Genomic DNA, 15587 nt, shown 5'->3' on the forward strand with positions numbered 1-15587 from the left:
CCACCGCGAGGCCTAAAATCGTCTCGATCAGGCAGTAGTTTCTTCACATTCTTCGTCGTTGTCAGTCCTCGGCGAGCTTCCATCTACCTTCTTCTCCTCATCCTCCTCCTTCTTCTACCTTTCCCCTCCCCTTACCCTCATTCTCCTTTCATCTTCAAGTGCCACCCTCCCTTTTCTCGCAGTCCTCTAGCTAACGCGACCTCCATCTAATGCATCGAATCATAGAGGTATACTTGTTCAATTATAACTTCCTTGTACATGCTTGCTTCCCTTGTACACCCTTACTGATCTGCTGCCTATGTCTGCACTGAAGCCAGCTATTGTCTGGAACCCTGCCAGCCTCTAATCGTACCTTGCTTCTTGTGCGAAGAAAACACTAGCCCTTCACATAGCACCCGAAGATAGTGAATGCCGCTTTGACTGTCCAGGGCCATCGGGGATTTTTAAAATCATCTTCAGTTTTACCCCCACCACCAAGGTTCGACTGTCGAACATCTGCCCCTCGACAGGTAACTGTCACAACCTTGAGCATTTTCATGGGTTACCAATTCTGGCCTTTGAATTCCATCTTCGGTCGGCTTGTGTTCAACTGCTTGCGCAAACTAGGCTTGGACTTCAACACACAGTAGACACAGCGAAAGAAGACGAGAGTCAGAGAGAGCTCTGAAGATCAGATGAACCCAATGACGTGCGTTGTTGCTTTAAATACTAGCTACGTGCTTTCTGACAGATAATAGACTGAATATCAGAATTGACCCCGACTCGGAATCCTCTATCTCCGATGAAGAAGACTCCTCTGGAGTGCAGGTTTCTCCTCCTTCTGAGTCTGAGAGCCATGGGTACCAGGATTCGTACGACGAATGGGCGCATCTATCATTTCCGGATGAATTGAAACCATCGGATTCCGCTTCTCGACCCAGAACATCACACCGGCTACGCGCACGTAGTTCAATTCATGGCCCTTCTTCTGCCGTCCGCCGCCACTCAACAAGGCATCACATGGCATCGGAAAGGGACTCATTTAGGCGTTCTCGTCGAAATCCTTCGCCGGACTCCCCAGAGAGCGCAGACTCGGCTGAGGAATATGGTGCTCCATATGGGCGTATGCCTCAAGAACGGAGATTTTGGTCAGCTGTGCCTCAGGGGGCACGGTACAATCAACATTCCTCTCCGCGACAATCATATGTCTATCCTAATGGGAACTCTATACCGCATGCTGCGTTTATGCACCCCAATGGCGTTGCGACTACATCGGACCAGCTGATAAGACTAGGCCATCAAGGCCAGCAAATACCGTATGGTCAATCGATGTACGGGTACAACTCCCAATCACCTGGTCCTCCTCTGCCCCCTTTTCTAGCCCATGAACGTCACCCAGGACATCAACAACACCCTATCACAGCCGCTTCTCATGGACGGAACGAAGGGCACAACCAGCCCCCACATTCAATATCACACCACATGCCAGGACATGGTCCGCCTCCCTATGGGCCCCATGATATGATGATACCATATGGCCCAGGGACCTATTATCCTTTCCACGATCCTTACCATGTGGTTCCTGGGATGATTCCGCCTTATTACCATTCATATCCTCGCGCGCCATCTCCTAGTCAAGTAGACCCACTCGAATCCCCTATCCCTGCACCTACCGATACAGAGAAGGATGAAGCTATTGCGAGACTCGAAAAACTGATTTTGGAGGAAAGGACAGAACGCGAAGCTCGGGAAGCCAGAGAGGCTGCCAAACAGGCTGCGGTCGAACTGGAAGCCGCCGAGCAAGCCGCTAGAGAGGCACGCGCCGCGCACGAGAAGAAAATAGCGGAGGACGCTGCCTCACAAGCAAGGGCGGAGGCCGAGCAGAAAGCTGCGGAGGAAGCCGCCAAAGCCAAGAAAGAAGCAGAAGATGCGGCTGCTGCTGCTGTAGAAGCTGCTGCTGCTGCTGCCACAGAGGCAGCGAATGCGGCAGCTGCAGAAGCTCTCGCGGCTGCAACAGCAGCCGCTGTGAATCCGCCACCTCCGGAGAAAAAGAAGCCTATAAAGTTCAAGGATGCAGTCGGGAGGAAGTTCAGTTTTCCGTTTGACTTGTGCTGTACCTGGAAGGTAAGGGAAATTCAATGTGTGGAATGCCGTATATGGCTAAACATTATTTTAGGGCATGGAAGAGCTTATACGACAGGCATTCCTTCATATCGAGGTGATAGGCCCTCATGTCGCTGAAGGACACTATGATCTGGTTGGCCCTAATGGCGACATAATTCTGCCTCAAGTTTGGGAGACTGTCATTGAACCAGATTGGACCATAACTATGCATATGTGGCCCATACCAGAGAAACCCCAAGCCGCTGAGCCTGCCCCACCAGGAGATGCTGTCGCAGAACCCTCGCCTCCACCTGAACCTACAGCAGCTCCAGATGAGTCTGCAGTCCCTGTCGACGAGGATTCCAAGAAAAAACCTGATCAAGCAGGTAGGTCTTTTATTTTCAAACTTATGCAAAGACGTTCTACAATGCACTTGCATGCCACCATGTTCTCACCAATAACATTATACAGGTCCTAAAAAGCCACGGGCGAAGGCTCCGGACCCTGGTGCTTTTGCAATGTGGATGGTGGGAGGCAACCGCCTAAGGTTAAACAAGGCTTTAAAAATGGGAAAAAAGCCTAAGGCAGTCCAGCACGGTATCTCCTGCCGTGTTATGTAAAATGACTTAGGAACTGTGATTCGCTCTCAGATTGCGTATCATAACATGCAACAGGGGTATCTTGCACTGCTTGCCAGTTATGATAACATTGTCTTCACTACTTCCATCTGCCATGGAGTAATAAAACAATCAGGTAAGTAAACAATCCAACAAGTCTGACCGCAATGAAGCTGATCGTTGAAACCACTCAGCAATTTGTGATGAACTCAATATTCCTAAGTCACTTAATAGGGTCTCTGCTTTAGGGGTGCATGGCTTTTCCTCCCGCTTGTTCGGGATTGGTTTCTCGTGCCCATGGCTGTGCTTATGCGTGGTCTTCCTATCCGACGTCTAGCAGCCTTGCTTGCCGTTAGAAGAAAAGGTTAGCCCAGAGCCGCTCCAGGTTTTGAAAAGTATATGAATCAGTCAACATTTGCGAGTATCTTATAACGCGACTCCCGCAAATTCGGCACTGGTACATCATGCTGGCTGTAGCCTTGTATATATCGTTATCTCAAACTCATAGACTCTTGAAGTAAAGGCGAAGAAGTCGATCTATGTTCCCGTTGGATTATACAAGGTGCATCTAGAAATAGTGACAGGATGATGTAACATCAAGAGTTGATTTGATACCAGTGAATTGGGCTCTGCGGATTAGATTGTATTAAATCATCTGTGAGGCTGGGTAAAGACGAGATTCTACTGTGTGGGATGGAGCGGTTCCCAAGTGAGCCTATCATTGATGGCTTCGCCCAATATATCATGTTTCTGTAATACAGGTTTAGTATCTCATCTGGTAATATAAAAAATATCAACACATTGAGTTCACTGACCGTATGAGTCACCAACCGATCAGCGATATTATGTGGGCGCGGATTGTACGGTCCAGGCGATTCCTCTCTCGCAAGTGTCTTTGTTGTGCTTGCCGGTAGCGGTGGACTTGTGTGGTTTGAATCCATCATCCAAAAAGCTGTTTTACTCGATTTCTGGGATTTTGGGTTATCCTGATACGGTTTTCCAGGCACTTCGATAGTAGCATCAATATGCTCTCGATTTGAATCATATGAACTGCGGTGTCTTTGATACCCTGAAAGATTCATCCTTGGTGGCAGAGGGGGGTTGAGTGCACCATTCTCGATTTCAGTAGACGGCGATACTTGAGCCCAATCGTTGTTGTCCCAAGTAAAGGGATTTGGTATACGTTGGATATTCCAGATATAGTTGTTGGAGGGAGGTATCACCTGTGATCGCGCAGACTTGCCTAATTCATAGAATAAGAAGTATGAGTATAACAAATAAAATTGGACTTGTTGCGTGGGCTTTCATAGATTAGAGAATAGCATGGTGACTGACCATGGTTTAACCACCATTTGTCATATGCAGCGCTTATAGCTGACTCCTGAGTCCGCGAAACAATTCCTGGATGATACAGCTTTCCAGTATTGGCATCTGCTTTTTCGGGCTCACTCGCGACTACAGCGCGTGTGCTGTGCCGGTATTTCCTGTAGAGCGTATGTTGCAGGTGGGCTTTCTGTTTCTCATCAACAACGCTGATCATGCATGTAAATATTGCCCAAACTGGCCTATGATCGGAGAATCGCAGATTCGCGCTGCTGTAATGAAGCTGACGTAGATTTGAACCCTTCCACAGGACTCTATCGCACCAGGCGGGTATACGTGCTTTTTCCCTATGAGGTCTCAGTCCCCTGCTCACATGAAAACATGACAGATTGGTGACACTAACGAGGTATCGTAATGATCACTCCCGATATCATACTTATACGTTGGAGGAAACGTGATAGGTCCTTCGGTGTAGAAGTGGAAGGCTCTACCTGCTAGCATTTGTAGGTTCAACTGAGAGAGTTTGTCAGGGCCACAAAGATCGACGTCAAGCTCTACCTCGGAAAATACCTGGTCATTATCGTAGAGCTTTTGATAATCTCCCTGAATTGCTGATTCTCTGACAAGTTGATTGGCAAGTCCTATCCGATAGTTGAAGTCCCCAAGCCATACGATGGTGTCATGATCCTCAATACTCCTGTTTTTCAAGAAGCGAAGTCCACGTAGGATGGTATCATAGTCTTTGTTCCTCTCGTCATAATTAGCGAACCCAGCAGCAAGATGGGCAGTCACAAAACAGATGCGCGTATTTGAGTAGTCAAAGCGAATGGCGCAGCCACCTTTGTTGCCGGCCATTCCTGATAAGCCCGTCTACATGAGTACAATCAGTGAAAGACGAAGTGGACGCCGACATGCCATGTGAAACCTACCTTCTTCACATTGCCTTCAACATTCTTGATGTATTTCAGGCTATCCCCTCTCACGAATACCATGAGAGCAGCTCCGACAAGCTGACCACTTCGCAAGAGCACATACTTGGGAAGTTTCCTGGAGCTCGCTTCAGAATTGATACAGCTTTGCACATTCTGCTCCCACACTTTTCGGGTTGTAGGATCAGTCGACATTATCTGCTGTGGACTTAGCGTAACAATCTCCTGAAACCCGATCGCAAAAATCTGTGGACCGTCATCATGGCGGTTGAACCCTGAGAGCAACCACGGCCGCAGATCTATATTGGGCCCCGGATGACGCCCGTTGAGATTGAATGTTCCAGCCCAGATTTGAATCGATGTAGTAAATGAATAGTTAGATGATAGCTGAGCCAGCTCTGTTGCAACTCGATCATTGACCGGGTCAAATAGAAGTACAGGGATCTGGCCCGTTAATCGCCCCAATAGAATATCTATTGTTTGTTGGCGAGCTTTGTCAGAGAAATTATTGACATAGATGCGCGCTGCGGTTTTTCGAACATCTGCAAGTGCACCTGCGATGGACATCTTGCCATGGCGCGTAAATGAGCTTTTAAGGGCGCCAGTGCCAGCATAGATTTTGGACAAAGCATCGCCATTGTCAGCCCACAAGGTCGAATGTCTCAGTTGGAGATTGTCGCCGATTGAACTCCCTTGTTGGTGAAGGAATGCATCAAGAGCCATGGCGCTTATTATTGTTTGTACGAGATTCGTCCTATCGAGACAATCAAGACAATTGGTTCGGAAAGCCCCTTCTTGCTGTAAAATGACGGTGTTACCCAGCAATTTCTGGTTTTGATCGGGGATTCCAAGGTCCGATTCCTCTTCCTGAAAGTAGGCAAAGCCTTGCAGAGAGTGAAATATCTCGGGCTTGATCTGGCTGCTGGCACCATACCCTGTTGGCCCTCGGGTTTCAGCATGGAAATCGAATTCCGTGAGCTGTAGAAGACTATGGTCCGAAAGGGCTCCAAGTACAGTTTCTTGACTTATACGGTCTCCTTTGATGAGTTCCCGAAATCTTCTTGAAAGCTCTACTTCCCCCGGCCTGAGCTCACTCAGGAGGTTAATCACATGTATTGCACCGTACTTCAGTTCCAGGTTCTTGAAATGTTTATGAAACGCATGCTGGCTCGCCTCAACGGATCTGGTTATTTCGATTTTCTGCTGTCCTGGGATAAACCCAGTAGCCTGCTCCCAAAATATCGGCACTGACCCACGCAACTGAACATAGGAAAAGGTGAGATGAGGAGCAATCCAGAGTATTGTCTCGGTCTCAACAAAATTGGCGACGTGACCATCATCGTCTATGCCACGGGAATTGAACCTTGTTCCCGCACGTCGAGACGACTGGCGAGATATTATTGTAAGCGAGGAAGGAAGTCGCGTGTGTCCCCGGGAAATGATTGGGGCGGAGGATGGTATCGTTAGTGTGCCACAAAAGCCTCGGATCACACACGTCAACATGCGCGAGGAATCGAGATGATTCTTCTCGGCCGGGGCTAGGTATGCCCTGAAAATAAGAAGGGGATTTATCAGGTGTGCATTCCAAAGCATGTCTTCATCCAGAGACTCTATGTCAAAAGTTGCCGATTTATCAGATCTGGCCATTGCTTCGTGAGCTCAGGAGTCAATTCGCAAATGCGACTTGGCTTACCTATCTTGCAGGCGATCTGTAAGATTGAAATCAAGACTGTAGTAAAAGCTCCCATCGCTCAATAATTTCTTCAGGGCCAAAAAAGGGACATCGATAGGCGTTTCCCTGAGGTCATAATCTACTTCGGTCTCAGTTACCACAACTGGGATTGAGGAGTCCACTTCATGATACAGTCTATCTTCGTATCTGGAGTGGCTCAAACAAACTGAGCCCAGTCAGCAGATTCCTAATGAGATTGACGATGAAACCTCACAGAACTCCACCTTGTCTATTCTGAAAACAGATTCCCCAGGTCGTACCGTGGCGGCTTTCGAGGAGCCAGTGATAACGCTTACAAAGACATCTTCGTCCAAGTGAATGAGACCAAGAGTACCAAAGCCTTTACCATGGATTTGGTAATCTTCGAATTGAATTGAGGATACCGGGACAAGGTCGACTTGACAACGCGGCACGGTGTCGCCGTTGCGACGCCTTGGGCTTCGAGACTCGGACTTAAATAGCAACGCATAGTCAGAAGTAGCAAGAAGAACAGTACGGTGAGGAAAGTTCCGAGTGTAAATCCGAAGGCTAGCCATACTTCAAAAGGTTGAATTGAAGATATGGAGCATTGCACCAAGACGGGAGGATGATCTAGACTATCTCCCGGGCAAATCAGCCTGTAAGGAGTATTCTAGCGTTGGGGAGAGAAGCAGATCATTCAGTAACAATTCTACCAAGGTTGGTATCGGATGAGACTCTGTACTCTACTTCCAGTATGACCTGCTGATATGAGAAGACACATTAACTGGAACTTTTCATGCAATATAATGGTAAAGTCCATTATTATAAACCGGAGTGAGTAGCTATCGGTTAGATAATGTATTTGGTAAGCGAGCCGGTCGGTGGCCGGTTTGGCAAGCATCTCTATATACTGCTTATATTAGAATTTTAATCTCTACTATTATATCATGAAATGTTACTATTTAATTCAAAAGTCGATTTCTTAGTCAATTCTTCATATATTTTTCTAAAGATAGGCTTATCTAATATAGAAAAACTCGGCCTTTTTAATTATATAAATTTTATAGATTTGTCTTTCTAAATAAAATAATTATTAGTAAAAAAGATAGAGATTATAATCTTTGCTTTTATAGCCTGAATTTCAAATATTTTTAAGAATCTGAAAATTCTACAAATAGATCAGATTTTTTGCTATACATTAATACTTTCTTCGGCTAATAAAGATTTTTATTTAGATTTCAATAATTTTCTAAAATTAGATTTTTGTTAGGAACTACTTGACATAGTAGATATGCTGGTTGGATAAGATAAACAAGATAGCCTAAATAGAGAAAATAGAAAAATAATTCAAATAGTCTTTCTTTTAATTTAAAACTAATTATTAAGGAATCTTCTTCTTTGTAGAATTCTAAAATAATATATTATATAAAAGGGAGAGATAAGTAATATAATAATATAAATATCTAAATTAAAAATCTATTAAATTGATATTAATCTAGAAGCAGGCTGTTATTATCATAAATATAAATTACTATAGTAGAAGATACTATATAATAATTATACTTTTTTATTAAGTTGGACTATTTAATATTGTTGGAGTTTTGGTTCTTTCAGATAAGATTCAATTAACTTTTACTTTTTAATACCAATTATGTGTGAAAATAAGGTGGAAGTAAAGTCAAAATAAACAATTAATGTAAACATTGATATAGACAAGATAAAGCTTTATATTATTCATGATATCAAGTATAACAAAGATATTAAGAAAAAGACTATAGAACTAGTAAGATATAGAAAGTTCTGCTGCTAAAACAGTAAGAAAAATAAAATTAAAATAAAAAACAGAATATTATTATAAATAAACCTTTAAATATTATATATACCGTACTTTAAAATAAATATTCTTATTGTTATAATTAAATATTATATATATAAAGATGCTGGAAGTATAAATATATAAAAACAAAAAGATAATAATATAAATTATTATATAGAATAAAATATATAAAACAGAAGTATTTAAAATAGATAAAAGATATAAAAAAATAAAAAAGCATGAATATATTAGTATATTAATTATTTAAAATATTAATATTTAAATTTATAAATAAGATTGGTAGTATCAATATCAGAAGAATAAATCTACATATTATTTTTAGAATTATATTGATATTAATAAATAAAATATTAAAAAATAGATATATAATATCAGGCGCGGTAAATAGTACAGGATTTAAAATATAATTAATTTTTTAATAGTTATTATTATTAAAAAAGATTTTATCGACTATTCTAAATAATTTAGATAGAATATAACTAAAAAAGTTAAAATTCTTAATATAATAGGCTGGCTCCAGCTGCATAATAAAAATAATAAAATATATTTTTTAAAAGTCGGAAAGATTTAATATATATATATATATTAACTAATAATTTTAAGAATATAAAATAGTCTGATATATTAAAATAATAGCTTTTTTTATAATAAATAATATAATATATTTATAATAAAAATAAAGATATATTATATTATTTTCAATAAGAAACAGAAATTTGTAGCAAAAATTATATGAATAATTTATATATATAATAATAAATTTAAGGACTTCTTCGGTATTAAACTAAGAGAAAAAAATCTTAGATATATTTATATTAATATTTATAAGATGCTTTCTAGATTAATTATAGTATTTTTTAGATATAAGATTTCTAAACAGAATATCTTGGATATTAGATATAGAAGAAATAGCAATTTTAACTTATAAATATAAATAAATAAATATATATTTAAAGGCGACAGACTAATTATTTTTAAATTTAATATTTAATACAGTAGAAATATTCGGATTAGCTGGAATTATAGGTATAGATATATTATTTAAAATAGACGAAGATATAGTATCTGAAGTAGAAAGAATAATATTAGATATAATATAATTAAAAATAGTCTTATATAGAATTATTTCAATTAAATATCAGAATTAATATAAAAATATTTTAAATATAAAATAATATAGTATGTTTTTTATAGCAGCAGAAGAAGAGAAGTTCATTATAAAAATAATAGATAATATAATTAATATTTATAAAATATATTTTTAAATAATTTTATAATATAGTATAATTTTAGTAGTCTAGATTATATATTTACTTTAATTATTGGTTTGTAGATAGGCAGCAGTAGAATAAAATTATTTTATATTTCAATAGAAAAATATATTTTTTAAAAAAATACTTATAAAATAAGAATTATAATTTAATATAAAGTAATATAAGATATTTTAATTATAAGACTTTATATACTTAATAAATATAATACTCTATTATTTTATTTTTTAAATAGATTTACTAAGAATAAAACTAATATATTTAATAAATTTGTTAATAATAATAAGTAAGAAGTTGTAGATATCGAAGCTATCTAAAAATATAAATATTAAAAAATTTATAATAATAGTATAGAAAAAGTAATTAGAATAATCGGCTAAAAAAGACTATGTAGTTTATAATATTAAATATTATTATCTAAATATACTAGATATTTCTAAATATATTTATATAATTAATATTTTTAAATATATAAAAAGACCATCTATGATATGAACAATTCATATGTAGAAGATAGTTCTATTAAGAAGGAAGTCTGTAAGAACTGAAATAGTTATAAACAATAATATAGTAGACTGTAAATACTAATAATATAGAGTTGCCTAAGATAATATAGAGCAGGAATAATACTGCTTTTAATAAATAAAGATTAGTAACAGCCATAATTATCTGCTTTAATAAAAAATATATTATTTTGAATATAACAGATTATATATATATAGTTTAGAATATATAGTTATAGTACTTTTAAAAATGTAATATAAACAAATAATTAAATAATTAAACTAAGATAAAAAGATATAAATATAAAGAAGTAAAAAGTAATATAATAATATAATAAAAGTTAGATATATTAGAAAACAGAGAATAAAGAGATAAATATTAATTAATTTATTTTTTATAATTATAAATTAAGTTAAGAAACTTGAGATTATAGTTATATACTTATTAATAATACTTTAAACTATAACCGAGCTAGTAGATAGGATATTTAATATATATTAATTTTTAGTTATATTAATATATATACTTATTAAAAATTTATTTAATTTTCTATTTATTTATTAACTACAGAGAATTTTTAAAATTATTAACTAAAAGAATTGATAAACAAATTATTTTAGGTATTTTTGTTTTTGGAAGCTAGTTCTAATTATATAACAGATATAACTAAATATATATAATATATTTTTGGTAAGTTAAGATAGTAGAATAGATAATTAATATATTTAAAAATATAAAAAAAATCAAATTATTAATATTCCAACTTTTTTAGAACATTTGTTACTAATATAATAAAAAATGTTATATTTTTTATGAAAACAGAGCTATATCTCTTATTAATATCAAAAACTATAAATATATATATATATAGTTATATTAAATTTTTATATTTATAACAGCATACTTAATAGCATCTTTTATATGAAAATAAAAAATATGAAGTTTTATATTTTTTATTAATATAGTTAATTAAATATTATAAATAAATACTATAGTTTATAAAAATTAATACTATATATAAGATAATAAAATATTAAACCGATAAACAAATAAACAAAACTATTAAAAAATATTATTAAAAAAATTAAATTAGCTATAAAAAAATCTTTAGTTATAGTATATTAAAATATAATTTTAAATATTTAAATAATATATTTAATACTTCCTTCAGTTTAAAGATAATATATAATACTAAAAGATTATTATAATAATAAACCAGAATATAAACCGCGAGATAAATTAGTTATAAGTTAATAATTATAATTACTAATAAAAATATATAAATATTTTTAGTTATATAACTATAAATATATGATAATATTTTTATTCTGATTAAGAATTTTCTATTTTGTATTTCTAAAAATATATTTTATTTTTTTAGTAAATTTATTTATTAAAATAAATAACTAGTTATACTTTCTATTATCAGCAAAAAAAATTAGTAATAAAGGTAAGTATAATAATATAAAAGAATATATATAAAAATCTTATAAATTAGAATTTACTATATAACTTGTACTTAAAAATCTTATATAATAAATATATTAAATAATAAATAAGATACTAATAGAATAAATAATATTTTTAGTAAAATATAAGATTTTTAAAAATATTAAAATATTTATTAAAATCAATACAGTACTAGCTGTTATAAACTATAATAAAAATATCTTAAAATAATAAATAAAAAAGATAAAGCTAAAAACTATTAATAATAATATTTATTGTATTATTTATCTTATAAATAATATATATAAGTATATAAAGAAATCTGTTGTTTTTAAAATATAATAAAACAGCTAGACTTTTTAATTTGGTATTGTTATATAAAATATTTAATATTTTAGTTATTTAAATATTAAAAGTATAAGTATTTTAATATATTTTTAAACTTATTAGATAAATAGAGTAATGTAATAATTATTCTAAAATGTACTTTAATATAATCTACTTAATTAGAGTATTTATCTAAGTTAATATTATATAAATAAGATTTACTATTAATATAAGATAATCTAAAAAAATATATTTATAATAATATTTATAATACTAGAATAGTAGTATATATAGATATAGTATTATTAAATAAACTATAAGATATAAACAAGATATTTATTAAGCTTATTAAGATTAATTATATCATATATAAAATTCTAAATATAAAACCAACTGTAAATGTATAATTTATAAAAATAGTTAAAAATTTATTTATATTTATATTTTTAATTATAATATAAAGTTTAAAAATAGTTTATATAAAGTAAATAATTTTTATTTTAATAAACTAATAACAAGTCTCGGCAGATTAAAGAAAACAAAACATAAGAAAATAAAGTATATTTTTATATATAAGAAAAAACTAGCTTCTACTTCTTATTAATTTTAAATTTAAGAACGAAGTAGTCAGGATTATAATATATTATAATACTACATCCTTGTTTTAATATATTTAGATTAATAAATAATTATTTGTCTAGATTAAAATAAATAAGTATTTAGGGATTTATTAGATTATATTATAAAATATTAAAAAAATTAAGTTTTTTTCTATTAGATCTAGTAGTATATATATTATATAATCTTTTTAAGAACAACTTTTAGTCGGACTATTCTTTAATAATATCATTTTATATATTTAAAAAGAGACTGTTTTATATATATATTAATATATTTAATATCTAAAGCAGCTGGTAAAATTGAAATATATAATATTTTAAGTTTCGATTCAGGTGTAAGCAGGTTAAATATATTAATATAGAAATTAAATATTTTAATAAATAGAAATTCTATATATAATTTTTTAGATTTAATTTTAATATTAACTGCTTTTAGACAACCAAATAAAATATAAAAATATTATAAATATCTATTAGAATTAAAATAATTAGAATAGTTAATCTTACTATTGAATATTTTTAAATTAATAATTAAATTATTAATATAGATTTTAATAAAAAATAGATCTTTAAAAAATAATTCTATATATTTCTAAGTATAAGAAATATTATTTATTTATCTTATTATAATAATATTAAAGATCTTTTAGCTATAATAATCAATAATTATTAAATAATCTTAATAGTTATAAACAACTGATTATTAGTAAAAATATTTAATAATATTAATAATATTTATATATTTATATTTATAAAAAAGTTTATAAATTTATTTTTAATAAAAAAATAAAATAAATATTAGAAATAACTTCGGTATTAGTATTATATAAATTAATAATTATATATATTTTTTATTTTCTATATAAAAATATTAATATTTATTTATTTTTAAGTATTAAAATAATACTAATATTATTATTAGATAGAATAGTTTAAATATTATATTAATTAATTATAGCTATAAAATATTCGGTCTTACTAAATATCTTATTATTATATATCATAATATTATTTAATATAATAATAATATTTTTTGTAGCTGGTAATATAAATAAAAAAATAATAAATATTTTATATAAGAAAGTTAATACAGCCGGCTCTAAAAAAATTAATATAAAAAAAATAAACTAGATAATATATTTTTAAATATATATTTAGATATTTAAATATATAGAGTTACTGCAGTAAAAACATATATATCAATAAAATTATAATTAATATAATAATAATTTACAAAATTATGTATATTAGCAATTTCAAATATTAAGTTTATTAATATTAATAATTTAAAAATATTAGTATAAATAAAATCAAATATATTAACATTAATATAAAATATAATTATAAACTTATTATTAGAAAGATTTTTAAATTAGAAATATTTATAAAAATAATAGGCTCGAATATATTATTCTTAATCTTAATAAAAAAACAAGTATTAATTAATTAATTAATTATAAAAAATAATACCAACTGTTTGGTCGGTCGGATAGAAAATTATATTATAGTTTTTTAAAAAAATATCTTTATTTTTAGTCTTAGTTTTAATAAAAATATATATTTTAGAATATAAGAAAATAATTATATACTTTATTAAGTAAACAGATAAATAAATAAATCAATTTTTAGTATTATAATATATAAAAAAAATATAGTTATTATAATTGTAAATTATACTAATAGTATATTTAAAATTTGAAAATATTTCTTTATTATAGTACTATTTATAAGTAAATTTAGATATATTTCCGGAGCTAGCTGAATATAAATAGTAATCTAAATATATAAAAAAATTTCAGATTTTAGATTAAAATAAAAAAAGTAATACAAAAATAACTATAATATATAATATAATATCTAAAACTGGTTTTCTTAATACTAAATATTTTATATAAATATATATTAGTATCTGGAATTATCTTAGTAAATATTTTATTTATAATAATATTAAAGTAACTAAAATTAAAATAAATATCTATTAAAAAATTAGTAATATTAAGACCGATATTAATAATATTTAAATAAGATATATATAAATAAATAAAAAAATTAGAATTATATATTTTTTTTAATAAAATAAAAAGATACTATAATATCTATAAAAATAAATATACCTATAAAGAAAATAAAAACAGGCTTTAGATTGATATATAATAAATATTTATAGAATTGATTATTTAATATAAATAAAGTTAAGTAATAGTTGTAGTAAGTAATAAAATATTTTAAAATATTTATAATCTTAAACTAAATAGCTTTTATATTTATATTATTTATATCTTTAGAACTTAATATATCTATAGAATTATTCTTAACTATATATATATAAATAATCGAGCGGAGAACTATACAAAAATTTATATGAAAAATTTCTAAAAACCGAAGTATATAAGATAGTAAGCTGGTTATATAGGAAATTATTTAAAATAAAAAACAGCTGTTTATAAAACAGATATAAAAAAATTAATATAATTAAAAAATATTTAATAGTTTTAAAACAGTATATTTAAAGAATCTATATTAATATTATATACTTACTATTAGTATAATTTTTTATTATATATCTTCTTATTATATATTCTATTTTATAATTAAAAATTATACTAGTTTTAGTAATTCTAACTATTTATAAGAAATCTATTTTTATAAAAATAAAATAGCTAAACAGCTTACTATTAAAATATTTAATATTATAAAAATAATTAATTTTATTAATAGTAATCTTACTAATATAGCTGTTACTATAAATACTAAGATTTTAAAAAATTAACATTATTAGAAATATTAGGATTTAAAGTTAGATAAGCCAAATTTTCAAACTATTTATTATATTAATCATAAAACAGTTAGTTATAGTTTTAAATTAATTTATTTTTATTTTTATTTTTATTTTTTATTATATTTTGTATTATATTACTTATTATAGTCTTTATAT

The 15587-nt window shown here is 30.3% G+C and overlaps 2 protein-coding genes across 2 annotated transcripts; one reads left to right on the top strand and one right to left on the bottom strand.

Moving 5' to 3' along the window:
* Positions 1-683: 683 nt before the first annotated feature.
* Positions 684-2702, top strand: BO95DRAFT_436454 (uncharacterized protein; the record flags this gene model as incomplete). The annotated part of the gene is made up of 4 exons (XM_025585236.1): positions 684-688; positions 738-2103; positions 2156-2468; positions 2554-2702. The coding sequence occupies 4 exons, from the start codon at positions 684-686 to the stop codon at positions 2700-2702; spliced, it is 1833 nt and encodes a 610-aa protein (XP_025437199.1).
* A 678-nt stretch (positions 2703-3380) lies between these two features.
* BO95DRAFT_374978 (SacI domain and endonuclease/exonuclease/phosphatase family protein) lies at positions 3381-7219 on the bottom strand (the record flags this gene model as incomplete). The annotated part of the gene is made up of 8 exons (XM_025583125.1): positions 3381-3469; positions 3661-3942; positions 4035-4369; positions 4426-4535; positions 4593-4892; positions 4952-6590; positions 6645-6849; positions 6898-7219. The coding sequence occupies 8 exons, from the start codon at positions 7217-7219 to the stop codon at positions 3381-3383; spliced, it is 3282 nt and encodes a 1093-aa protein (XP_025437200.1).
* Between the last annotated feature and the right edge of the window lie 8368 nt (positions 7220-15587).

Source organism: Aspergillus brunneoviolaceus (genome assembly GCF_003184695.1).
Source record: "Aspergillus brunneoviolaceus CBS 621.78 unplaced genomic scaffold BO95scaffold_94, whole genome shotgun sequence".
In the NCBI taxonomy this organism is placed as follows: Eukaryota; Fungi; Ascomycota; class Eurotiomycetes; order Eurotiales; family Aspergillaceae; genus Aspergillus; species Aspergillus brunneoviolaceus.